Below are 27,540 nucleotides of genomic sequence, written 5' to 3'. Positions count from 1 at the left end.
TGCATTACCAGCCTGCTTTTCCTGTCTGCTGTCTCCGCGAGAGGAAGTACCAAAGTTTCCAATGCCTTACCAGCCTGCTTTTCCTGTCTGCTGTCTCCGCGAGAGGAAGTACCAAAGTTTCCAATGCCTTACCAGCCTGCTTTTCCTGTCTGCTGTCTCCGCGGGAGGAAGTAAAAAAGTTTCCAATGCCTTACCAGCCTGCTTTTCCTGTCTGCTGTCTCCGCGAGAGGAAGTACCAAAGTTTCCAATGCCTTACCAGCCTGCTTTTCCTGTCTGCTGTCTCCGCGAGAGGAAGTACCAAAGTTTCCAATGCCTTACCAGCCTGCTTTTCCTGTCTGCTGTCTCCGCGAGAGGAAGTACCAAAGTTTCCAATGCCTTACCAGCCTGCTTTTCCTGTCTGCTGTCTCCGCGAGAGGAAGTACCAAAGTTTCCAATGCCTTACCAGCCTGCTTTTCCTGCCTGCTGTCTCCGCGAGAGGAAGTACCAAAGTTTCCAATGCCTTACCAGCCTGCTTTTCCTGCCTGCTGTCTCCGCAGGAGGAAGTACCCACCTATGCTTGGCCCATCTGCTTGTACAAGGTGGAGGGTTGCTAACAGCTAAAATATATATCTGGTCCCATTGGTGCCATCCACACCGCGCTCATTGTCAACCACACATTCGTGATGTGCAGTCTTTCACTGGAGTTACACACGGTGCCTAAGGTATGTTCATAAGCTTCATATTATCTTAAGATAAGGGTCTGCATAAAAATGTCAGATATCTCCCTATTTTCAAGAAAAATCCCCATTTGTCAGACACCTCCCCAATTGTCAGAGACCTTCCTACTTGTCAGATACCTTCCTATCAGATACCTTCCAGATATTTCCCTATTTGTCAGGTACGTTCGTATTTCTTGGGAACCATATATTATCTTCCAGATACCTCCCTACTTCCCTGATGTCTGATTACCACCAGTGTCACTCTCCAGATGTTACGCTGGTGCTAAAATGAATTTGCCTTGATCATAACCCATTTCCTCAGATTATGAAAATTACAGTTGTGTTTTTTAATGAATCGTTGAAAAGAATATCCAGTATTTCCTTGACATTAATAAATAAATCTGACAAATGGGCTGTGATCAATATTAAACTTGATAGTGTAAACTATCAGTACCTTCAGGGGACTCAAAAACAATATATTTGGCATTTTCTTCTTTATCTGGAATGATTTCCTTCACTTCAGATGCCCCACTTCTCTTCTTGTTCTCGAAGTACATTATTAGTACATCATCACTTGTCTTCGATCCAAATTTCTCCACCTTCACTACTGTTCCTTCTTTCTTTCCTTTCAGGACTGTCTCAATGGTAACCAGTCCTGGCTGTTTGGAAGGGAGATATTCAGAGACTTCAATCTTTTTATCTTCTAGGAGATGAGGAGCTTTCTGTAGAACTCTCTTTACAACTGAAAAAAAATATCATAAACAATATCATCACCTTGGTGCAATCAAGTATGCGTCCTAATGAGACACTCATGCAAGTAGTTTAAGTTGAAGTGTTACGAGTCAGGAGTGAATTTAGTTTCATGCCAATCTCAGCAGTATACCAGCTATATGGTCTGTAAATAATGGAGTCTGGACCAGACAATCCAGTGATCAACAGCATGAGCATCGATCTATGCAACTGGGAACCGGTGTCGTGTCAACAAAGTCAGCCAGCCTGACCACCCGATCCTGTTAGTCACCTCTTACAACAATGCATATATTACTGAAGATCAATTCCATCCTGAATCTTTGTGGGTCTATGACTCAGGAAACTGCATGAGTTGTTTAATGTATATGTATTGACTTAAGAAACATAACAACAAGAAACATACATTCTAAAGTCTCATTTGAGTATGAGTATCAATTTGAGCATGAGTCCATCAACAATTGCTGATGCAAAATCAATCGACTGACGGATTATTCAATCAATGGCTCCAGCACTACTAAAATTTAGATTACACCAGTTTATGTGTGACTGAATGTTTTTTGGAGTGATACCCACCTAATACAATTGAAAGTAAACACTCTTTGCACATTGTGTAAAATTTGTAATTCAAATAGTTATACAGTCATATAGTCATACAGTTATGTTCTCTTATTCTGTGTAAACATAGGAAAAACTGCAAACACTGTGTTGTTACATCAGGAAAGTTCTAAACTACTGAATATCAATGCAGAAGAACCATAGTATGTATGGCACAGTATGAAACAAGAATAAAACCAATAATTATCATGCAATGTAATATCTCATCAGCATCACTGCATGTTGGTTTAACTGAATATACAGTAAGATAATGTTATACGGTATTTATTCCCCACAGAAAATGGGCACATATTTGGTATAATTTCTCATATGAATAATCTTTCCTCTGGAAATTATTTGACCCAAAAACATTCATTGTCAGTTGAATCAGATGATACGCCCAGATGCCACACATATCTGCCAAGTTTTACCAACAGATATTAAGAAGTTTGTGAGTTCTGCTCCGGAAATGAAACACACCTCACACTTTTCAGACTAAGTCAAAAACGTTTCCATGGTCACTGAGAAAATGATAAATCACTAAAACCTAGAAATAGTAAAAGGCACCACTTTAGGTTCCACTTGGTATATCTACAAAGTTTTGCAGAGAAATATTGAATGGTTTTTGAGTTCTGCTCCAGAAGTGAAGCCCATCTCTCCATTTTGAGACTAAGTCTGAAATGTTTCCATGGAAATCAAGAAAATTTGAAATCACAAACACCTGTAAATACCAAAAGGCACCACTTCAGCTTCTGACTGATATATCTACCAAGTTTTGCAGAAAAATATCGAACGGCTTTTGAGTTCTGCTCCGGAAATGAAACACACCTATCACTTCTGAGACTATGTCCGAAACATTTCCATGGAAACCAAAAAAATAATAAATCACAAAAACCTGTACATAGCAAAAGGCACCACTATAGGTTCTGATTGATATATCTACCAAGTTTTGCAGAAAAATATTGAACTGTTTTTGAGTTCTGCTCCGGAAACGAAGCCCACCCCACCATAAGACTAACACCAACATGTTCCATGGAAAAACAAAAAAAAATATAAATGCCAAAAATCTGTAAATAGCAAAAGGCACAACCATAGGCTGAGATTACTATATCTATCAAGTTTGGTCTAAAAATATTGAACGGTTTCTGAGTTATGCTCCGGAAACAAAATGATGATGGACGGACGGACGGACAGACGAGGCGTCTACTGTATCCCCACACATTACATGCCGGGTGGATAATAAGACAGTGTAGTTTTTCCAACTCTCCCCTCTATAAAAGATGGTACTGGATTGGTCATATCATTAAAGCTTGAAACTCTCAGCTAGGTAGTTGTTACCTTAGTTGATATGAGAGTTGAAAAATACAAGGCGATAACCATTTTTGTAGCACTGTTTACAGTATCTTAATCAATATGAAAATGATGAAATGACGAAAAGTGTACTGAAAAAGCACATACTTTTTGCGATAGAATGGATATCTAGATTTAAGTCTAGACATAGTGTATCGAGCAGGAAATATGAAGGTGAAGCAGCAAGTGCTTGTTGATGCGTTATCAATCAATGAAGATTATGTCCAAGGTCTATTATGTTTGTTTCTTTGTATCTTTCTTTGTACATGTACATATGGTCCATGGTTCAAATATCTGGAAACTCCTTTATCCAGGCAATTTCAAGGAAACCACAAGTGTTCGGATAAACAGGGCATGACAGCATATACCCCCTACCTTTCAAGGTCTGGGGTACAATTAATTATTATTTGATACACTTGCCATTGCCTTCCTTGAAGTGGACAAGAGCCGTGGCTGAGTCTCTGTCAATCTCCAGTTCATCCACCTCTCCTCCTCCGCTTCTGCGTCGATTTTCAAAATAATACAACAGAGTTTCTTTTCCCAGAGAATCTGACAACCCTTCCACCAGGAGAACAAACACATATTCATCATCACCATCATTCTGATCTTCATCTTCTAAAACAGAAAGAGACATTATCACAGATTCAAACATGTCAACACTTTGACGATGTTCATACTTGAATCTTCTTGTTGGCAGGAAACATGCCAGTAAGAGCATCGAATATCACAGACAATATGGTTATGACAGAGTGGCTTGCTGTCAATGGTCAATATTTTACCAAATTTATGGAAACATCTCATTGCATACATTTACTTAGAAACAATTCTTCATTATGTACATACTTAAAGATGAAGCTGAAATAACCTTCTGGATATGGCATTGTGTTCAAAATGATAATCAGATACAGAGACAATCACCACTGTAAATAACAACATCTTGTTAGTGGCTTCACAATGTTGATAATTACTCTATCATCAGGTTGGAGTGAATATCTGCATCAAAATGTTGCTGAATGCAGTAAACAAGGAGTTGTTGTCCACAATGTTGCATGTTTCTCCTTTACTCACCAAATTCTGGAATGCCAGTCAAACAGTTCCATGCATATACAACTTCTTTTTTATATCATAGTCAATGTTTCTGTGATATTACATAAGTGCCAGTGTCAAACTATATTTACAACACTCTTGCCTAAATGTTGGTATTGCTCTAGAGAGTGAGGGATACATTGATATTTAGGCACAAGCGTCGTAAACATGATATGGTCACCTATAAAATACATGCATTCTGTTTATTACCAAAGTCATCAATTTGGGGAAAATATACCCAAATCCACTTTCAAACACAGGCTGACAAGTCGCAGTCGCTGCATGTGACATTCAATGTCACAGAAAAAATGTGACATCATAGCACTTTTCATGACGTCACCATGACAATGTGATATTTTGTCCGAGGGACTATATGAAAACATAAACTTCGATATGTCTGCCCTCGTACATAATAAATATATCGATGTACCATGCAAACAGAAATAAAACATATGGACACCTGCAACTATTGTATAGATTAATTTCATCAAAATACAATCATGACTTCAGTATTAATCTATGAATCCATTACTGATGACTGAAGCAGACTGAAGCACTGGTTAGTGACAAACCTGCACTAAGGTATGAGTCTTCAGTGTGTGTGTGACGATGGGATGACCTCGATGGAACAGTGTGCGGTGAAACCTGGAGAGACATTCCATGTAGCTGGTGACTCCTTTGTAGGACAGCTTGCATGTCTGAAATATCATACACCATCCATACAGAAGACCACCTATATTTAGTGACATGAAGCATAACGAGTGTGGATGCATCAAGTTCATATCAAAAGAAACTATTTGATTGGTCATAATCTCACAACATTAGGCAAGATTTTTAATGATCTCTTTTCAAGTTGCATATTCTGTCAAAAATATTCTACTTAACCCATAATTATCTTTGCTGACTGAATTCATATTTAAGTGGGCGATCTTTTTGTTTTTGATAACTCTCCTTTTGAAATGATATGAGCAAGGGTTGAAATTCTAACTTCCGGTCTGGATCCCGACTCCATATGCTTGCTAAATGTAAAGACAGAACCCAGCTTACACGCTGCCATGCTCAACTTCATTGAAGAAAGGATTGATTATGATGAAAAACCTTAACTGACACGTTTTGCTTGAATTTTAGCTGAGAAAAACATTGTTTGTTTAATTTCAAAGTGCAGTACAAATTGACCTCATAGAAGATAACTGGGAAAACGCCATGAAAAATCGGTATGTTGTCATAGCATTTCCTACTACAGAACATAAGAGAGTCAAAGTCTCAGGTGTCGTAGCATATATAAAATAATGAAATTTTTTTTAATACAGTATCAACCCTTAAGTTACTTCTAACAGTAATTTTCTAACTATTGTTACATTATAATTTTATACAAATAGTTCACACACTAAACTAAACACAGCACCATCATACAAAAAAAATCAGATATAATTACAACGTTATACAGTGCATATGTCTGTTGGTGTGAAGTGGGAAAAGATATTGACTTTATTCATATATTTGTGTTAAAATTTGAATTTACTGCAAGTAAACATAAAGGGCTAGGTCTAAAAAATAAAATATGAGCATTTTCATGACTATTATGATAATCTGATTATTGCGAAGGCAAGCCTTATGTAGATACTGCAGTAAAATGTAGCTTTTTGCTATGTACCCTTTAAGTTCAAATGCAACGCAAAACACAACTTTGCAGATTCTGATACCTTTCGGTATGCACTTTCCAAAACAAATCAACAAAACTGCCAACACAACAAATGAAGTTGAAAAAAAAAAGCAATGGGGGAAAAATTGGTTTCAACAGCTGTGCTGTGCTGTGCCCATACGCATGTGCAGTGAATAGGTTCACGAAGTACAGTATGCATGCTCGGAGTATGATGTCATGAGCAATAGTCTGATCTTGGTTGTGTAAACAAACATGTAAAAAATCCACTTGCTGCAAAATAAAAAATCATCTTGATTGTGATAAGCAGACTCTGTCACAGAGAAACCTCAATGGCTAGTTTACTGGCACTAATATGTCTGCCAGTCTGTCTGCTAATGACAATATGTAATGCACAAATTCAATCACTGACCTCCTGCAATTAACACCTATCAGGCTTACAAGCCATACACAAAGAGCCAGGTAAATGTATCAGCAAATGAACTAGTGGCCAATGAGAAAGCTTTGTTACACTTGAGTGCACACTCACTGGCTCTGACTGGGTTCTGTATTACAGCTGCTTTGTTTCGAGGGAGGTAACCCAAAGTACAAAATACTGCACTTTTGATTTGAGATTATACGCTTATAATCATGTTTATTTGTGTTTTCATTACTCAGCAATGCATTTTATACGTCATGAATATGTGATAACTGTGTTTTAATTATGTTTGATTTTTTGGTTGCATGTTAACTTTAAGTCAGGATAATTAAATCAGTCACCGTTGATATTTGCAATATTCATATTTATCCATATAGTGATTTTATATTTCATGCATTAAAAACTGTTAAAGACATTAAAAGGTAGATTTCAGTTATTCCCATGTTTATTGAACTTGAACAATATATGTAGGTGGTGACTGACACAATTCATTCGTTACTTGTATTTTACCATTACTTGACCACAGTTTCTAACTTCTCTCTGTACCTGCTAAATATTTGTGCTGTCAAAAATCCCAATCCAATCATGTACGATCAGGTGAAATTCACGTAACAAGACTTTCACATTTTGCGCACTGCATCAGCTCTCCGCCGTATTGAATAACACAAAAGATATACTGACAGATATACTGTCCATGCACCCGTGTGAATGTTACCGGTGAAGGTGAAGGCTATACTGATTAATTGTCTCTAAGTGTAATAATAACACAGAGCTTACATCGCGCATATGATGTGCTGTCAGTTTAAGGTTGGACCGTCCAGATCAGAGCCCCTAGTGGATTAATGAAGGGAAGATAAATTCAAAAAGATCACCCATTAATGAGAAAGATAAGATACAGATAATGACATTAATGAGATAACCATGATATACACCAGACTGTTAAGTAACATTGTTTAAAACAGGTCTCATCTGATATTTAGTGTCCTGTGTGCTCTGGGCCTCGTTTCACAAAGCACTAAGGTGATCATAAGTCACTAAAGGAACCACTGTGCAATGGGAAAGAATTGGCGTTAAGGTTAACCTTATATTAGTTTAAGGTAGGTGTGTGAAAGGACCCCTTGGAATATGCTACAACCCTATTGGTTTGTAACATTATAGAGAGATGTGGAATCTTTTTTCTTGAGTATCTAAGTGGAATTAACTCTTGCCTCTCACATCACGTCACATCTTCAGTTACACAGCTACATCTTCGTGGTTATTTGTATTAATCAGTAAACTTAGTTATTTATAGAATACAACTGTTGAATATATCACATTGCTTTTTTGTTTGTTTGTTTCCTGGCAGTTCTTATATAGACAGAATCTGGGTCAACTTGAGAATCAACACATGACGATGCTGTGATGAATATTGCCAAATTTTAGCCCAAACTCATGAAACTGGTTACATGATATTAATAAATGACTGGAAAAGAAACACTAGTCATGTAAGAAACTACAGGTTATGTTGTATGTTGTTGCATGATGCACCTCTGTCAATTAGAGAGGTTTTTCTATATAGTAAATAAGTAACTGTGTCCAGGATAAGACATAAGTCAGAATTAATTGTAATGTGTCATAATTCATGGCCAGAGCATTTTCCAGTGCTGATGGAAGTCCAGGCTGAATGACAATGGAAGATGATAACATAAGCTCACTTAGACACACATTTATCAAGGTTATTTCCAAGTGAGCTGAAAATGAATTGGTACTACCAACCTTCAGGGTCTTCGAATGTGACAAGAACCACTTCCGATCCACCCTCCTGTCTTCTCTCAGTGGATTTCACGTCCCCTCCTCCACTCTTCTTCTTGCTCTCAAAGTACATCTCCAGGACATCATCAGAGATAGCTCCATATCCTGTCACTACAATAGTGTCTGCTGACACAACAGGTGGAGGTGTAGGTGGCCGGGGCTTATACACGGCCACTTTAACATCCCTTTGCTGCACATTGTGAGATCCCTTCTTTAACACTCGCTTGGCATCTTCAAACAAAATAGACACACATCTATTTACAATGAATGAGTACCTGTATGGATCTTCAGAAACTTGACTTCTTTGACTGTACAGTGAACCACTGGAGCTGCTGACACTGCCTAGCTCTAGAATCCAGAGTAGCATAACTGGTGTTGATTTGCAATCAGTTCTATACACACATACAGTACATCCTCAATGTGAGGATTATGGGCCATGAAGGAGGCCATCAGGCGAAGTACAAGCTTCACGTGCAAAAACAACTGACTTTGAACACCACGTTCAACTTAAAACAAATCCTGTTGGAAAAACATGCCACACTAATATCCCCCTAATGTCCCCCTAAAATGCATGTGTACATAAACTTGAGGGTCTTTTTGATTACAAGTCAACAGGATTCATGAGAGTTATTTTATATGCCATTATGTTCATTCAATGTTAGAAGCACAAATAGAATATGTATATCATAGTGATTCTCTTCTGAAAAGATACTAGCCTGTGTATGAATAATAATGATCATAATAAATTGATGTAAATATGATGTAAATTGTAATTTTCTGAATAAAATTGATATATTATACTTATCCCGACTCATGCTTATTATGTTTATCTGTTCGCTCTATGCAAAGGTAGTGCAATACTTGAAATTTCCTTGAAGTTCCCTTCAATTTGAAGTGGACGAACAATCACACTCACCCACAGGGTGCCACACTGTTTCCCGCCAAATTGTCAAATGACCAGCCATGATTGTCACTTCACTCCGCAACATCATGAGACTGACATGAGAAGTACAGTAAATCCAACATGTCTATGAGGAGTGCTTGGGAGAGTGTGATGTCATGAGTCAGGGTAAGCATAAAATATCAATTTTATTCAGAAAATTACATATTTTCCTTATCCTGACTCATGCTTATTCTGCTTACAGATGGAATTGGTAGTGGGTCAGGCCATAGAAGATTCTGTTGACTGCCATGTAAGAACATCCAATACTTCCCCCATTGGCAACTATAGTGGTGGATGTATGGTCCTGTTCTTTCAACATTCATCCATGAAATGGAGGGTGGCGGCCCACCCTGGCAAGACTTCTCTTCTTGTGAAAAGACTGCTAACTGGATCATGTAAATATATAGATCAATTAGTGTCCTGCTAGTGTCTAATGCAAGTATGTCAAGATTTGTTTATTCGAGACAAATTGTGAGTTGTACAAGTATTTTCATTACAAGTACAGGGTCATAATCACTTATGCTAGCCTGTTTGAGATGTGTGCATGGACTCTCAACCATTATTCTCTGCAGTGTCTTTGTCTCTACAAGTCATATGATAAAAGGGTGAGTGAAACTGAGTCTTTACAGAGCTGTTAGTTGTTGTACTACAACAAGTCTACCAAGCTGGTGAATGCCAGAGATGTCCTCTGTGGCAATGTTTCGTCGGTAGTGGTTAGCAAACACAGTGCTTGATTTCCAAAAGCAAACCTCCACTATCATTGTCAAAGCAAGCAGTTTTCATGTAGAGCGAGTGTTGACACCAAGGCTCACACTTCATGTGGACTGGAAGCTCGCGGAGATATAAGTCCTGCTGCTTTGTACATCCTGTGTATAAAGGCTCACGTCCATACTGAGATAGTGTTGCATGATCCTTCGGGAGGTGTCTCAGTAGTTAATCGAATGAAAAGGCGCTTGAGCTTTTGACTCCTTGTTTTAGTTTGCTGGAGATATAGTTTCAATGTTCTGACTGGATAAAACCTGTGTATCATGTCGCCTGAGGACTGTAGATAAATCCGGGATGTGGAATTGTCTGCCCGGTTGTCCAGGCAGTTGATTTCTGGCGATAAAATCCCATCACAGTCACAAGTATACAATTTCACAATGGATGCAGTCGAATCACATACAACTGAAGTCCAGACCATGTATTTCTGACATCCATGCTGCGTTGCTAGGGCAAGTAGAAACAGAGTTTTCTGTGTCAACAGTTCAAAGGATGTCTGATCTAGTGGCTCATAGGTATCACTTGTGAGATGCTGGAGTACAACATTCATGTCCTAAGTTGGTGCGTTGTTGGTCTTCAGCTTGAACAAGTGCAGCAGGATGAGCAATTCAGGCACTCTAGTCAGCTTGATTCCACTTTTCATGGTGATAACGGAGCTAAGTGATGCCAGGGAAGTTGACAGCTTAAATCCTTTAAGTTGATAGCTTAAATCCTTTAAGTCCTCTGGTATGTCAGAGGTGACATAGGTAATCCACTCTTGAAGAAGTGTGGCTTTTGTTGCAGTGAAGCCTTTCTGCTTGGCATAAGTCTCAAATCGCGTCAATTTATCATGGTATAAGGTGTGAGTAGAACAGTGTTGAGCAAAGGTGACTGGTTCATATGCAGAATGCATTCGTTACAAATCCAGGTTCCTGGTGCAACCTCTTTGTCTAGGTTGGCACCCAAACCTTGTAGCGACGCATTTACACAGAGATGACTGTTGCCGACTGGCTCTGACAAATCAGTCCCTAAACAGACATTCAATAAGTGACTCCACAATAGTAGATACGGTCTTAAGTTGTTCGGTAGAGCTATCCAATCCGAACTGTTGATGTGAGGATTCAGGGACTATCGTAATGGGCGTAGTAGTAGTCATCCTTGTCTGGCCAAATCCTGCACTAGGTGAGCAGACCCAGAAGGCACTGCCATTGTTGTAGTGGTAACAGATACAATAGGGTTTGTTCTATCATGGCTTGAACCATGACCCATTGATCCTTTGTGACAACGATGCAGTTCAACAGAGTGAGGAATCGAAACCTGAGCAATTGAAGATCTTGTTGCGACTCCAGCTCTGATTTCAAAAGATTTACAAGCCATCTGAGTTGTGTTATCAGCCTGACGGTAAAGTCTAACTGCAGCTTGAGTTGACTTATCTCGTGATGAACTTGAATGCCCTTGTCCAGGTCAAAAGAACATTTCAAAGCCCTTGACGATGTAGGTAGAAGATGACCATCTTGGTGACCTGAGTAAATAGCCACGTGTCCAAAGATATTCCATATGCTAGAACCTTGCATTGGTAGTACTGAGCATTGAATAATGAGTGCAGATATTTCCTGGAGTCGGGATGTGTAGGTCAATGCAGGTGAGGTGAGGTAATCCACTGGACATATGAGATGCAGGAGCTGTGGTAAAATGGATCATTTGAACCTTTTGGGTTTCAGTAGATAATCCCTGTTGAATGCTTTCATGATGTAGATGAGTCAAACCTTTACTTTGGAGTTTTCCTTGGGTACAAGAAAAATTGGGGAGTAGAATCTGGGTGTAGTTCTTCAACTGTGCCTTTCTCCAGTAGAGATATTATGGTATCAGCTAACTTGTCTATTTGATCCCTGGCATACATGAAGAATGCTGGGTCTCTTGTGAGTGGTGGTGATGCCTGTAGAGGGATCATGTAGACTTGTTGTCGGATGATCATGATGTGGTGGTTAAGAAGTCCCCAGTTTCTCCAGTAGTGTTGAAGATGTACAGGAACGCCACTCAATCAGGTTCATCATGCGAGTGGCTGGTGTCAAAAGGCTGTGGTACATGAAGTGCCTGTTGATTCCCATAAGATGCATCTGACATATTGAGTGTAGATGATGTTGATACCTGTGTTGAAAGGAGACTCTCTGAAGATTGCAGCGTTGTTGTAGATGCAGTTGATAGAGGTCTAGTACATGCTGAATGTTGAACTAACTTGTTGATGCTTTATACCTCAGGGAGTAAGAGTGGAGGTTTGTCGCTGACGTCTCATTCATTGAGTGGGACGATGTCGCCACTGAAGAACTTCGTAGATGATGAGCTGGTTCGTTGTCTCAGCAAAGATCTTGTAGTTGAAGACTTTGTCTTGGAGAACGAAGAAGACTTTAACTTCTTAGGCTTCTGACAATGACCACTTCTGAGACTTGGACATAGTCTCGCTGGTATCTCTACCAAATTACCAGACACGACTTAAGAGAATCTATGTTATTTGTCCTTAACATGTCTTTGAACAGTACATATTCATACAAAGCAAATTCTGTACCAGATAAACTCTTACAATGTTCACAGCGAACCATGGAAGAACAAATATTAGTGTCTGAAGGACATAATATGTAATTATCAACCATTGACAGCCATAGCTTGCACCAGGAAATTGTGTCAAATAACATCAAAATTACAAACATTTCAACAATATTTTTACATCATAACAACAGTTAATACAAACCAAAAGCCAAATACAACATAAATTTGGATAATGGGACTGAAATATAAAGCAAATTTAGCCGCTGTATTGGAACATGCTTCCAACCGACCTCGTCGGGCAATGAAGGAGAGAGTGACAAGCATGGCTAGCCGTGTGACTGATTTGACAGAAAACAATGAGGCCTCCAGTGGGTGAGTGATATTGTACGTCCCCTTCAAACAGAAGGGAATTTCAAATTGATTTCAATTGTTCCACTATCTTTGCATGGCTTCATTTTCAGTGTTGTTCTAAATCTAACGTAAAGCATGTGTCAACAAGCAAGTAAACATCTTGCTCCTCAGACCAAAGAGAAATTACCTTCAGGGTCTTCAAATGTGACAAGAACCACTTCCGATCCACCCTCCTCGCTTCTCTCAATGGATTTCACGTCCCCTCCTCCACTCTTCTTCTTGCTCTCAAAGTACATCTCCAGGACATCATCAGAGATATCTCCATATCCTGTCACTACAATAGTGTCTGCTGACACAACAGGTTGAGGTGTAGGTGGCCGGGGCTTATACACGGCCACTTTAACATCCCTTTGCTGCACATTGTGAGATCCCTTCTTTAACACTCGCTTGGCATCTTCAAATGAAGAGGAGATAATCTCAAATGTTAAAAGGGTTGACAATTTCCATTTATTGTAATGTTTGAAATGCAGGTAGAAGTAGTCAATTGTTTCTCAGTGAAGAGGGAAGACGGGATACATGAGAAATGCCAATGATTATTAATCTTACAACCATATGAGTAAGTAATACCAACACTGGCTTGTTCACATTTCATGAACCCGCGAACAGCCAGGTGAAAATCGGTCCTTAGTGAGCCATGTTTGTCGTAAGAAACAATTGACAGGATCAGGTGATTTGGTTGACACACGTCCCTGTGCCCCAAAAGCACTGATCGATATTCATGATGTTGATCATTAGAGTGTCTGTTTGAGACTTGATTAGTTACAAACAGATGCCATACAGCTGGAACATTGCTGAGTGTGGCACTGAACAACAAACAAACATATTTCATGATCTAAAAGCCACTGACTCATTGACTCATGACATTGTGCCAGTTTAACCTTCATGGTGTAAGTGCTATATCCAGACACCTATAGAGGCTCATCATATAAGATACTATAGATTTCATGTTTCAGTGTTGGGGATGTCCAGGCTGACAGATGATTGGAGAAGACGATAATATACATACTTGGGTGAACTAAACCAAAAAGTTACATTCACGTAGGTGATTTCAAGGTGAGCTGAAAATGAATTGATAATACCAACCTTCAGGGTCTTCAAATGTGACAAGAACCACTTCCGATCCACCCTCCCCTCTTCTCTCAATGGATTTCACATCCCCTCCCCAACTCTTCTTCTTGTTCTCGAAGTACATCTCCAGGACATCATCACAGATTTCTTCACACCCTGTCACTATGATTGTGTCTGGCAGCATAGCAGGAGCATCATCACATAGTGTTGAGACCTCTGACTGACGACTCTCACTTGTGTATCTTGTCACTTGAATCACTGTGCCTGATATTGCGTGAGTTGCCTTCTTCAACACTCTTTCAGCATCTGCCATAGACATATCAATATATAACAGCTAACAGCTAATAATCACCAAAACAGATTTCCAATCTGTACATATGTAAACTTATTAAATAAATATCTGACATGTTACTATTCTACACTCTAAAACAAATTGGTAAGCTGCAATGTCTGAATCAAACAAACTAGCTGATGCCTGTTTTTGTAGGTTAACATTTGGTTCACTAACAGCATACAGAAAGTCAAGATGATCATATCTGTTACAAATGACATGGAATGAAACTACTTTGGATTACTCCACTATCATGTTCTACTCCAGCAACATTATGTAACATATGTTACATTTGGGATTACACTTTCTTAGTAAAGTACAAATTCTAGTAATTTTCTTAGGTTCAGTCCCATCTGGGATTTGAACTCTCAGAGTCAGAGACCTAATCGCCAGCACATAAAGTCAACTGCCACCATGGCATTGTGTATACTGATAGCATCAGGTACAGGTATGTTGGTAACTGTACTCTACCCTCTGCATGTTCAAATTCCACCACAGCTGTCCCATCTTCTCTCTTAACCACATTATCAACAGGACCTCCATCAGATCTGCGGCGGTTCTCGAAGTACAGACTGATGCTGTCATGTGTGATTGTGGCAGGGAGTCCTCTTACTTCAACCTTGTGAGATGGAGTGATATCTGGAAATATGCAGTGGCCGAAGTAAAGCACAAAATGGATAAGAGTAGTCTTAAAAACGTATCTGTGTATATTCAGCTTTGTTGCCTTATGATTTAAGCAGTAAATACAGCCTCCACATTCCTCATTACCTTACAAAAAAGGTTGTGAATATGTTTAGTTTAATGACCTCACTTAGTGCAGTGGCTAAAAGTGAAATTAGATACTTGGTAGTCTAAAACATGAAACTGTGCAGTGCTAGGGATTATCATGATAAAACATGTTATATTACAACTAGAATTACATAATTTGTTCATTATTCTCATTTACTTTAATTACAAAATTTTTACATTCTAGAACCAGCAAGCTTGACAGATCTTACCTGTCACTTCCTGATCATGCATCCATGTTTCGCCGGGTGTTTCCTTAGACACAGGATCATGGACGAATGTTTCTTCTGGACTGTTTGCATGGTCTGTTGTTTCCTCTGTTTGTTGAGTATGTCTGCTCATTCCCATCGCTCCATCACCTACTTGTGTGGCTTCTCCACCATCTGTTTCAGGTATGGCTGCACACACAGCATCAGTGATGCGGCACTTCTTCTCTGCCTCATGCTGATCTGAAACAGAGTGAACAGAGACCCCTCCTATTGATCTGAAACAGAGTGAACAGAGACCCCTCCTATTGATCTGAAACAGAGTGAACAGAGACCCTCATATTGATCTGAAACAGTGTGAACAGAGACTCCTCATACTGATCTGAAACAGAGTGAACAGAGACCCCTCATATTGATCTGATCTGACCGCCTGATTACTTGCCTGTAACAACAGGCATGGTTTTCTGAAGACCAATCCTAACCCGGATCTTCATGGGTATACATGTTGTAACACATATGTATTTGAAAACATTGGTACATACGGCTCAGGATAGAGATGGACATAGCTTTCTAAATGACGTAAATATTTTCAATATCGATCAGTGCATGACTGCCAACCTGAAACATATACAGGTGGCCAGCATGAATATAATACAGGTGTGGTAAAAATAGGGCTTCCCTGCTTGTGCGATTCATGTGTACTTATGTGTGCTTATGAGAGTTGTAGCTTGTATATGTTCCAGTTGTAACAGTGAGTACTTCAGATGTATCCTAGCTCCGTCAGTCAGTCCATCAGTTCGTCTGTTGTGGTTAATCACCACATGATTTAGCTATCCAGTTGTGCATATACTAGCAGCACTCAGATTAGAGAGGTATCAGTATGGCAGGCCAATCACTGATAGCCTTACTTTCATCACCTGGGTAGTCACTTAGGGCAGCGGTATAAGTCAGTGTCAGTCCATTATGACCAGCAGCTGGTTGGAGGTGAGAGCTCTCCTTAACTTACATTTTGTATGCGAATGGAACAATTTTCCCCTTATCTTACTATGCTCGTTTACCAATAAAGCTGAGATAGTTTGGGGTAGTTTAGGCCAGACAGGGTTGGATTCATTTCTGCTGGCATGGTGATTCCAAGCATCCCGTTTTTCCATACTGAATAATTCAGTGGTTAGGAACAAGTAGGAAATTAAATAAAACATCGTTTGTCAGGTTTTTGACCAGATCATGTTGAGTTTTAGGGAGGTTTTCATGCAATTTTTTGTTTTATCATGGAGCATTACAATAACTGCAGAATCTAGTCATGTTGCCATAAGCTGAGACACAGTTCCTAGACTTCATGTGAGGTTGACCCACTCTGTTGTATTGTAATAGCTAGACATTTACCGCAGAACCTAGTCAAGTTAGTATCAGTTGTCACACAGTTTGTAACAGTCGTGAGATGCTGTCTCACATCACATCGTAGCAATGAAATGGTTACTGCAGAATCTAGTCAAGTTGCTATCAGTTGTGAGATAGTTTGTAGCAGTTGTGAGACATTGTCCCACATTGTGTTGTAGCAGTTAGATGTTTACTGTAGAATCTCATTGAGTTGGCATCAGATGTGACACAATAATATGATTTGTGAAACAATGAGGTAGATTGTTGAATTGTCAGAGAATTGTATTTACTGCAGAACTTAGTCAGGTAGGCATAGGATGTGAGAACTGACTTGTTACACTGAACTTTTCGCGCTTCTTGGAATGTATTTCAGAACTTTAAATCATGTCACTCCAGAATAGTAAAGCATTATTGTGTCAATTAAGTGTATTATGTCATCAGAATAAATATTCTTTGTAGAACAGTAGAACGAGATTGGCCATTAAAGTCTCCGCATAACACCTTCTAAACTACACAACACAAAGTCCATTGATGGCCAGGCTCGTCCAACTACAAAGACAAACTGTTTGGCTCTACAGACAAGTAATTATGTCACCTACCTTGCTCCAGTTTTAGCCTACTTCCCACTTGAGCATCATATGGCGGGGGCAATTCAGATGGATACAGAGAGTATTCCGGGGGATGAACTTGTCCAGAATAAAATGGTGCAACTGGGTGCTCAGGGTGTGAGGCAGCTGGGTGTGGTCTTGGTGGAAGTTCTCCCCCAGCTGTGTAATGTGGTTGTGAAGTTGTATAGTTCGGGTCATTCTGTGTCCTCTGACTCCTGGAGGATGTAGGTTGTGGGCCTGTCTGTCCACTTGTCTCCACACCTTGGTTCTGCTGCTGGCTTTCATCAGTCTGAGGGTACTGCAGCTGAACATGAGGATCAGGGCATCTAAAGAAGGCAGCCGTTTGTGGATGAATATACCCACCATACCTGTAATCGTAATAGCCAAACCTTGGATGATAATGAGGTACACGAGGGTATGGATTCTCTCCTCCTTGTTGAGGGTAGGGATAGGGATAGCCTGGCTGTCCTTGACCTGGCCCCTGCCAGTTCTGACCGTGGTGATGATATGGGGGCACCTGTTGACCTGTGTGTCCATGCTGTTGTGTACTGGTGAGCTGGCCACTGTCCTGACACTGTCCTTGACCAGGTACCTGTCCTTGGTAAGGATATGACCCATGTGGACCTGTCTGAGTCTGTGGTTGCTGTTGAGTACTGGATGTGGGCTCACAGGTGATGTCCATACCTGATATCATCCCATCTGAAGGCAGGTCTCCTTCAATAGAAACATCCTTCAACCCTTCAGCCATCTCACATCCAGGATCTGGAGGTTTCCTGTCTGTATCATCCATCTGAAAAGAAGAGAAACAGTCTTGTTTAAAGCAGAAAGTCACTTGGGTATTACATGCATCCTCCTATTTCAAAATCTTGGTTCAACCTCATCTCAACTCTGATGTAATTTGTTCCTTGGTCCTCAAAAAAATACTGCCTATAGAACGTTTCAAACTTATTTTACAAAAACAGTTAGTACACTAACCATTTAGATCACAAAACAAGAGGCTGTTGAATATGGAACATATTCTGAGATATATGTTTTAACATTCTGATTTATTCATGAGCGAAAGCAAATATTTTTAATTGGTGATTTTCATCTATAAAGTAGTCATAACTCCCTTTCATTTTGTTTATATCCAGCATTTTCTGCTTGAGTTGTCAACATGGATCACACTGTTTTCTCATCATATGTATGATAAATAGATCACGAAATGATAAGGTGTTAAACATGAAAAACATTCCAATATATTTTTAAATATTTTGATTTATTCACAAGTGAAAGCATGATCTGTTCATTCAAAATGGGACAGGAAAACAGTGCGATCTGTGTTGGCAAATCAAGCAGTCAATGCAGGATGTAAACAAAACAAAAGGGAGATAACTTTCCGACATTTCAATATTTATCTTACCAATCAGTTGAATATATGACATAACTGACTGTGATTGATATATGACATTTAGAAAACTTTCCATTTGCCCTGTGGCAGCTCTGAAATGGATGAACCAAAGAAATGATCTTATCATAATTCAAGCTCATGACAGCAAACATGAGCTGAATAACATATATTAACACTGACTTTTGAGTTTGAAGCATGTGTCATCTGGAGCTCACAGGGTATTTTTACCCACTTCCCGATATGGTTAGATGTACCTCAAGGCCATCAGGGCTGTTCCACCTAAAATTCTGCCAATTACACATTGTTCTTACATATTGGTTCAGGTTACAGAACATGCACCTTGTATGGTATCCTCTCATGACAAACCCCTTATAATCCCTGCTGGAACTGATCTTCATTAATTGGTTGCAAAAGATGACTAACGGCATCGGCTGAATTTGGTTGACACGTCACTGTACCACACTGCGTAAATCGATACTAATGCTATTGATCACCCGATTGTCATGTACAGACCTCTGCCATATAGCCCGAATGGCTGAGTACTATGATAAACAACAAAAACTCTTGTGAAAAAGTCACATGACAGCATAGTGACACCAATGTGGGTGAAGGCATAGATGAAATAATATTATATTAATTTCAAATGAAAAAAATATTCAGTAAGAGCGTGCTAAAAAACAGTAACAAAAATATAATAAGCAGAAGACTGTGTCCCAGGTCATGTATACCAATAGTATTGTTGGCATGTTCAGTCCTGTAATTGTGAATGGTATCAGCCATACATATGTGGTAGAGCCCCCAGTGCTATCTGCAGGTGTAATACGACCTTCACATAGTCCATGGGCATCCAATGTAGTCCTAGCTAAGAAGAAAAATGGACAGCTGAGGATGTGCATTGACTTTAGACAACTGAATCGTCGGACCATTAAGGATTCTTACGCACTACCCAGGATTGAGGAAATGCTCGATTGTTTAGGTGGTATGACCTATTTTTCTGTCCTTGACATGAAGAGTGGCTACCACCAGGTGGAACTTGAGGAAGATCATAAGCAAAGAACTGCATTCACCGTAGGTCCATTAGGGTTTTTCGAGTACAACCGAATGCCCTTTGGATTGTCCAATGCTCCAGCAACCTATCAGAGACTAATGGAGAAGTGTTTAGAAGGCTTGCACTTGAACATATGTCTCGTCTACATAGATGACTTGATCATTTTCTCCAGAACATATGAGGAACATGTCGAGAGGCTCAAACTTGTCTTTCAGCGGCTGCAGGAATGTGGACTTAAACTTGCCCCACGAAAATGTAAGTTTTTCAAAAGGAAAGTTAAATATGTTGGGTACATTGTTTCTGCACAAGGCATTGAAGCAGATCCTGAAAAGATCACTAAAATTCGTGACTGGCCTGTGCCAACTACACCAGAACAAGTTCGACAATTCCTAGGTTTTGCAGGCTATTACAGAAAGTTTGTCAAGGATTTTTCAAAAATTGCCAAGCCCCTATCAGAACTACTTCCAAGCACTACTCCCAAGAAGTCAAGGGGCCAAAAGCTTGTCAAACAGGACTGGACATGGGGACAATTGCAGGACAGAGCTTTCAATGAATTAAAGATGAGATTATCAACACCACCGGTACTTGGTTACATCGATTTCTCCAAGCCTTTCGAACTTCATACCGATGCTAGTACCCAAGGTCTTGGTGCAGTTCTATACCAGGAACAGGAAGGTCATTTGAAGGTCATTGCTTATGCAAGTAGGGGATTGAACCGTTCAGAGAAGAACTACTCAGCGCACAAACTAGAGTTTTTATGTCTGAAGTGGGCTATCTCTGATAAGTTCCACGACTACCTGTATGGCAATGATTTTGTTGTGGTGACCGATAATAATCCACTGACGTATGTACTAACTACAGCTCGACTTGATGCCACAGGACATCGCTGGTTGGCAGCCTTGGCCAGCTACAACTTTAGCATCAAGTACAGACCAGGGAAGGAGAATGTAGATGCTGACACTTTGTCACGGTTACCTGCAAATGGAGATGATGCAGAAGTGGATCAAATCACAGCAGATTCTGTATGTGCTATCTGTGGAGTGATCAATGTAGACAGCATGATAGAAAGTCTCTGTATGTCCACAGATGTGATACAGGAGAAAGAAATCAACATTGATGAAGAGCAGTGTAACATGAATGCTAAAGATTGGAGCCATGCACAAGCCAGAGACCCTTGCCTTGCAGCTATCATAGAGGGACTGGAGAACCAAGTCAAGCCAGACAGAAGGTCATATATTGAGAACTCGGAGATGACAATATTGTTGAAGAACTTTGACTACTTCAGGATCCATAAGAGTGTTCTCTACCGTGTTGTCAAACAAGATGGAATTGAACAGAAGCGACTTGTACTCCCTTCAAGGTGTCGAGCTGCAGCTTTAAGGAGTCTTCATGAAAATGTTGGACACCCAGGCAGAGACAGGACGCTTTCACTACTCAAAGAACGATTTTACTGGCCTGGTATGAACAAGGATGTTGAAGTTCATATAGAATCTTGCGGCAGATGCATGAAGCGCAAGTCCTCCACCTCAGCCCGTGCACCTCTAGTTAGCATCACAACATCTCAGCCACTTGAACTAGTATGTATGGATTTCTTGGCACTAGAACCCTCTACAGGCGGTCACCAGTATGTTCTTGTGGTTACGGACCACTTCACTCGTTATGCACAGGCATATCCGTCAAAGAATACTTCAGCCAGAACCACAGCAGAGTTATTTTTCAACAACTTTGTGGTCCACTACGGGTTGCCAAAAAGGATTCATTCGGACAAGGGAGCCAACTTTGTTGGCAAGGTCATGACCGAACTTTGCCAGATCCTGAGGATCGACAAATCCTCCACAACACCTTACCATCCTATGGGTAATGGCATGTGTGAAAAATTCAATCGGACATTATGTAATATGCTGGGCACACTTGAACCTGAATCCAAGAAGGACTGGAAGACACACGTTGCACCATTAGTACATGCATATAACTGTACACGGCATGAAACAACGGGATACTCCCCTTTCTATCTAATGTTCGGACGTCACCCTAGACTTCCTATTGATCTGGCATTTGGACTCGACATGGAGTCTGTCATCTCAACATCGATGCTCAAGTACACCAAGACCCTCCAAGGAAAACTGCGTAATGCTTACGAGATAGCCGCTAGAAAAGCCAGCGAATCTCAATCTCAACAGAAGTCCTTTTATGATCTGAGAGCTAGAGCAGCTGTATTAGATGTCGGTGATCGTGTACTCGTTAAAGTGGTTGCTTTTGATGGTCGTCACAAACTAGCTGATAAGTGGGAAGATAACATTTACATCGTCACAAGTCAGCCAAACCCTACCATACCAGTGTATATTGTGGAGCAAGAGGATGGAGAGGGCAGGAAGAAAACTCTGCATAGGAATCTGTTATTGCCAATTGGTTCTCTTCCTAGGCCAGAAACATCAGCTCCAGTACCCAAACCACGAAAAAGGAGGTCCAGTCCACGTCTACAATTTACAAGACAAACAGTATCAACTAGTATTAACCCAAGTACTGCTGAGAGTGAAGATGATGATCTTGAACTCGTCCCCATTTCTTCATCCGAGCCGTCAGTTTCAGCTGCAGATGTAGCTGATAGGCCAGCTGAGGCAGAGGCAGAGACAGATAGTGCTGCTGTGGATGACGAAGATGCAGTGGATCAGTCAGAGGAAGTTGCTCCTGAACTAGATCAGGCTATGGAAACGTCTGCGGTACTTGAGGGTCCCACCAGTGAGTTTGATGCAGCTCCAACATTACAGGAGGACGCAATATCTGAAACTTTGGATTTATCTTCCGAACCTGTAACACAAGATATTAGTGTACCTCAAGAAAGATCAGTAACACCACCAGTGCCTTGTCCTAGGAGATCCAATCGCTCTAGGAGTAGACCACAGTGGATGAGCAGTAATGAGTATGTGATGTCAGCGGCTGTACTAAAACCTGACTGGAAGTCCAGGGCGGAGTACCTCACCTCATTGATGCTGAGTGGGATTCTAACAAATGATTCTACGCATGCTCAAGACACCCTTCTCCACTTAATCTCCGGCAAATTATGAGGACATCATTTAGTCCTGAAGGGGGGAAGTATGTGGTAGAGTTGTGTATATAGCGATTATGTTTTATCATTCAGCTGTTTTACTTTAGTATGCTCAAAATAATGTCATTTGTATATTTCAGGCAATACAGTAATTAATTACCATTTGGTGTATCAATTTCAGGTATATGAACCAGTCAGCATTACTGCTTTATAATAATTAAATCTCTCATTTCAGGCTGCGTAAGATATTTCAGCAGTTGTAAGTAAAGTAATATCATTAACGCTCATTTCTTTTGTTAAGTTATTTCATTGGGTAAGTCCATTTCACTGTCGGGTAGTACAGCTAGCAATCAAAGTGTAAGCTTGGATATTTCAGTCATTGGCTGGTTTTGAATTAGGTGTCCTACATCCCAACCCTTTGTTTCCACATGCTTTTTTTATCACTTGCACATGGACATTTGGATCATACAGACTCTCCGGACAGTGTATTAAAAGGGTTAGTAATCATTATTTTATGCTATTGTAATGTATAAAGTGCTACATGTAAATATATCTATGTCAGATTAATATTATGTCTCAACATGTCACATATACTGTGTGTGTGTGTGTGTGTATGAGTTGAGTGAATGTGTATGACAAAGGCCATATTTGATCATATGTGTGGTGTGGTTTTTTGTTGATGTGGTAGTAGATTGTATTGTTTATCAGTGAACTGATAATGGTGTATATGAAATATATAGATATGTAAATAGTATTCATGGTATGTTTTATATCATGAACAGGTCGATACCAGATATTATTGGTCAGACGCCAGGACAACACACCCGTGGGAATCATAGGGTATATATGTTTATATCTACTTATAGAGTACCTAGTATACATATAATTATACATATTTTTATGGCATTCCAATTAATTAAGTATAATATCAGGCACGTGATAATGCCATATTTGTATTGTATGAGCAACTGAAACTGCAATGATTATGATATGCTAAGTTTATATTTGTATCACTTATGACTGTGTAAAGTGTTGCTTTTATATGTCACCTTGTGAGAGTATGTCAGCTTAAGTCACCTTGTGAGAATTGTACTCTTATTTTTTCCAGTCATTGTTGCAGGGTGTCAGTTTGTCATCAGTTTTACTCGACCAATAAACAGTTCTCACACCCTAGCCTGTGTCACTGTGAATGAATTCGCAAGACCATATTGATGGCTGTAACACATATGTATTGTCAAAATCTGTGACAAGATCTGAGACAAGACATTATGATATTTTGTTAGTGTGAAATGTCTTAGCAACTTCAAGAGTATGCAGTTAATTAATTTCCCTGTCCTTTCATATATAAATTGGCTTGTGTGATATTCAGTTACTATTTCACACAGAGTGATGATATCACATGTTCAAGGTACAATACAATTTTAGACAATACAAAAATGCCAACACCCTACAAAATCAACATCCATCCAACATCCACAGGAGATTCCTTTGCCAGTGTTTCTGAGTTACCTCCCCTCATGTTAATCAGAAAATACACCATGGTCCACAAAATGAGTTATTTAACCAGTTTTCAAAGACTGCCTTCAGTACTGATTGAGACATTTGTGTAATACTTTTATGTTTTACACATGTACATCCATCCAGTAATTAAAGCTGATTATGTTTCCAACATTTTTTTAACTTGATCATTTATGCTGAATTTGAACATAGTTTTATGAATGTAACATTTAGTATATACTTGCAGTGTATGTGACTGGTTTCCTACAACTGAAAGGACTAACTGGTCACAAATTTTCAAAATATTCCTACTATTAGACCAGACTGTGCCACCTGTGTCTTAAATACTTTCAAGGGTAACTGTTACTTAATTATGTTTTTTCATAAATATTACATTATCATAGGCAGCCATGGGAAAACATTACATTTCATGTCAACTATACTGGCTAGCGAACACTTATCGCCCAATGTGTCAGTATCACAAGTATGCAGTCAGTTACAAGTCCCGTATTTTTTCCCCATGACAACAACTAAGGACAGCAAAAGAAAATCTTGAACATTAAGGAACATGAGAGACACCTGAATAATAAAGTTATGAACCCCATTCTGTTTTTTTAACATAGTTGGGGAATGCCTCACAACCAATATAATAGCATGTTCAAGTTCACAAGTCATTACTTGTTTCATTCCTTATCAATCTACTGCAAAAGAAACAATCAAATAGTCACACTATCACTTATTCGAGTGTACCGTATAATCCAAGTATATATCATTTCACAAAGTTGGGAATGGCGATAACTGTTACAGTTAGTTGTGACAAAAGATCTACTTATACTTTCATGATTTCCCTACCGGCACATGATTGGTGAACAGGCTGGACACATCAGTGAGTAGCTAATCAAGTATCATAATTAATTCTGTTTCACTAATTTAACAAACAGTGGTGTAATTCTGTAAATACTGCTACAATATGGCTATTTATTTGCTACCCAGTAGCACACTCTATAGGGTGAGTGAGTGAGTATAGTTTTACACTGTTTTGCAATTCTTCATAAATATCTTGGCAGGACAAACCAGAAATGGGTCTCACACACTGGGACCCATGTGGGGAGTAGAACCTGGACCTTTCCTGTGAGTAGTGAATGCCTTAGCTACTAAACTATCCCACCACCCCTCGATCCATAAATCTTGACTTGACAGGACAGGATTAGCTAATCTGTGACTGTATGTGTATTCACTTGTTAGGCAGGACAGGATTAGCTAATCTGTGACTATGTGTATTCACTTGTTAGGCAGGACAGGATTAGCTAATCTGTGACTGTATGTGTATGCACTTGTTAGGCAGGACAGGATTAGCTAATCTGTGACTGTATGTGTATTCACTTGTTAGGCAGGATAGGATTAGCTAATCTGTGACTGTATGTGTATTCACTTGTTAGGCAGGATAGGATTAGCTAATCTGTGACTGTACGTGTATTCACTTGTTAGGCAGGACAGGATTAGCTAATCTGTGATTGTATGTGTATTCACTTGTTAGGCAGGACAGGATTAGCTAATCTGTGACTGTACGTGTATTCACTTGTTAGGCAGGATAGGATTAGCTAATCTGTGACTGTACGTGTATTCACTTGTTAGGCAGGACAGGATTAGCTAATCTGTGCATGATGGGTATACCTGTCTGTAAGCAGGTAAGATCAGTAGGATGTTTTTATGATATTTCTTGTGGGACTCTGATGAAGACTTCCTAAAGTCCCATCTATCAAAGGTACATCAAGGTATAACCTACTCCAAGTTTAACTTTCTCCATCATAAACTTAGATTTACAATAATGTATAAATATTTACTGTCAGATAGCAAATTCTGACATTTAATTCCTTCCAAATAACTGGGGATTTACCATTCCAAGTGACTCCAAGTTCAAATGAGAGTTCTGATGTAAAATGAACTCACTACATGATTATAACTTCTTGACTGTATTACACTGGTAAAAATGCAATTATACACAATCAGCTTGTGCCTGTTCGTTATTTGTGTGGAATTGTCAAGATAGGGAAATGTAATGTGAGGAATAATTATTGTCCTAGTGGGGAATTGTCCTTCACTCCAAATATTACCATCTACAATATATTCATACCCTAGTCACGACACTCCCCTAGTATCAAAATGGATGCTCGGATAAACAATGATAAAAAAGGTAAGAAAGTCATCAATATTGATATGACTGAATAGGTAGAATATAAGTTCCCATTTGTTGGTAGACACATACAGCGAAAAAGGGGTTGTGAAAGTGTTGCGTAACAGTCCCTTATCTACATCGACAACGGAATTTGAATTCGGACTTTGGGTTTTAAAGTGAAACCGAATTGATAAAATTACAGATTAAAAAAAAAACAGATATGGCAGAACGAGCAACAGATGACGCAGGCTATTGGTTCAAGAACACCTTCGCTGGCTGACACTCTTGTAACGGACAGGCTACGTGTTACGAATGCGTATCAGTCTATCACTGCTGTTAACGATCAAATACTTGCCAGATGAACCTGTAGTGAAGAACCTGTAGAGGTCCACTGAATACAGCTAGATGGATGGCAGCTTCCTTTCGGGAATATATACGACTCTTCCTGCTTCCAATTCCCTTCCACGGGCGGATTATGGCATTGTGTGACTAATCAATTATTTCCTGGAACCGATAACGAAACTCTCATTTTACGTTCCTACTTTCGTTTTGTAAGTCATGTGTCAAAAAATCCTTGTATTTTCCTTGCATCGACAAGGAATGCTAAGGGACTGCCAGATTTTACATGGCCGTGTTTGGAGCTTGGATGCGCACAGCAACAGTTACCTCCCTTACACCAAACCGCTCCTGCGATCTCCGTCAGTCCCTGGAAATTCTCACATGGCTGTAGCCTAAAAAATATTGAAACAATGTATTCTTTTTGTACAGCATTGTACTTGAGTTTAACAGCACACGACTTTTTTATATCGATCTTTTAATGCTCTTAAGGTGAAGCGAGTAACTGGTTAGAATTAATAACTCCAGTCATCAATGTACACCTTAAAGATTAGTAACTAAAGTTTTAATTATATCCAAATCCTTCCTTAGTAACAAAGAGTGATTGAAACTAATTTTAGATCCTGTTTTCAACCACACGCAATCTAGTCAACTTTAGATCCAGTTCTTAATCACACAAAATCTA

At 39.6% G+C, this 27,540-nt stretch overlaps 2 protein-coding genes across 2 annotated transcripts in view; one reads left to right on the top strand and one right to left on the bottom strand.

Annotated features, from left to right (window-relative positions):
- Window positions 1–27,250, bottom strand: part of LOC137265571 (protein mono-ADP-ribosyltransferase PARP14-like) — a 75,092-nt gene extending 47,842 nt beyond the window's left edge. Inside the window, exons 1-10 of the mRNA XM_067800990.1 lie at window positions 26,875–27,250; window positions 17,354–18,152; window positions 15,384–15,620; window positions 14,857–15,024; window positions 14,070–14,360; window positions 13,114–13,380; window positions 8,312–8,578; window positions 5,051–5,176; window positions 3,813–4,007; window positions 1,153–1,440 (exon numbers count right to left, since the gene is read on the bottom strand). Of these exons, the coding sequence (XP_067657091.1) occupies window positions 1,153–1,440; window positions 3,813–4,007; window positions 5,051–5,176; window positions 8,312–8,578; window positions 13,114–13,380; window positions 14,070–14,360; window positions 14,857–15,024; window positions 15,384–15,620; window positions 17,354–18,152 (2,638 nt within the window). The 5' untranslated portion in view covers window positions 26,875–27,250. The remainder of the gene's footprint in view (window positions 1–1,152; window positions 1,441–3,812; window positions 4,008–5,050; window positions 5,177–8,311; window positions 8,579–13,113; window positions 13,381–14,069; window positions 14,361–14,856; window positions 15,025–15,383; window positions 15,621–17,353; window positions 18,153–26,874) is intronic.
- Window positions 21,666–22,865, top strand: LOC137266231 (uncharacterized). Its single transcript, XM_067801728.1, has one exon. The coding sequence runs from the start codon at window positions 21,666–21,668 to the stop codon at window positions 22,863–22,865; it is 1,200 nt and encodes a 399-aa protein (XP_067657829.1).
- Window positions 27,251–27,540: the final 290 nt, after the last annotated feature.

The sequence above is a fragment of the Haliotis asinina genome, chromosome 15 (genome assembly GCF_037392515.1).
Source record: "Haliotis asinina isolate JCU_RB_2024 chromosome 15, JCU_Hal_asi_v2, whole genome shotgun sequence".
NCBI lineage: Eukaryota > Metazoa > Mollusca > Gastropoda > Lepetellida > Haliotidae > Haliotis > Haliotis asinina.
This window is presented reverse-complemented; position numbering and strand designations above follow the sequence as displayed.

Bases quoted from the DNA above. Each gene is read 5' to 3' on its own strand.
- LOC137266231 (XM_067801728.1), top strand. From the start codon at position 21,666: ATGTGTGAAAAATTCAATCGGACATTATGTAATATGCTGGGCACACTT.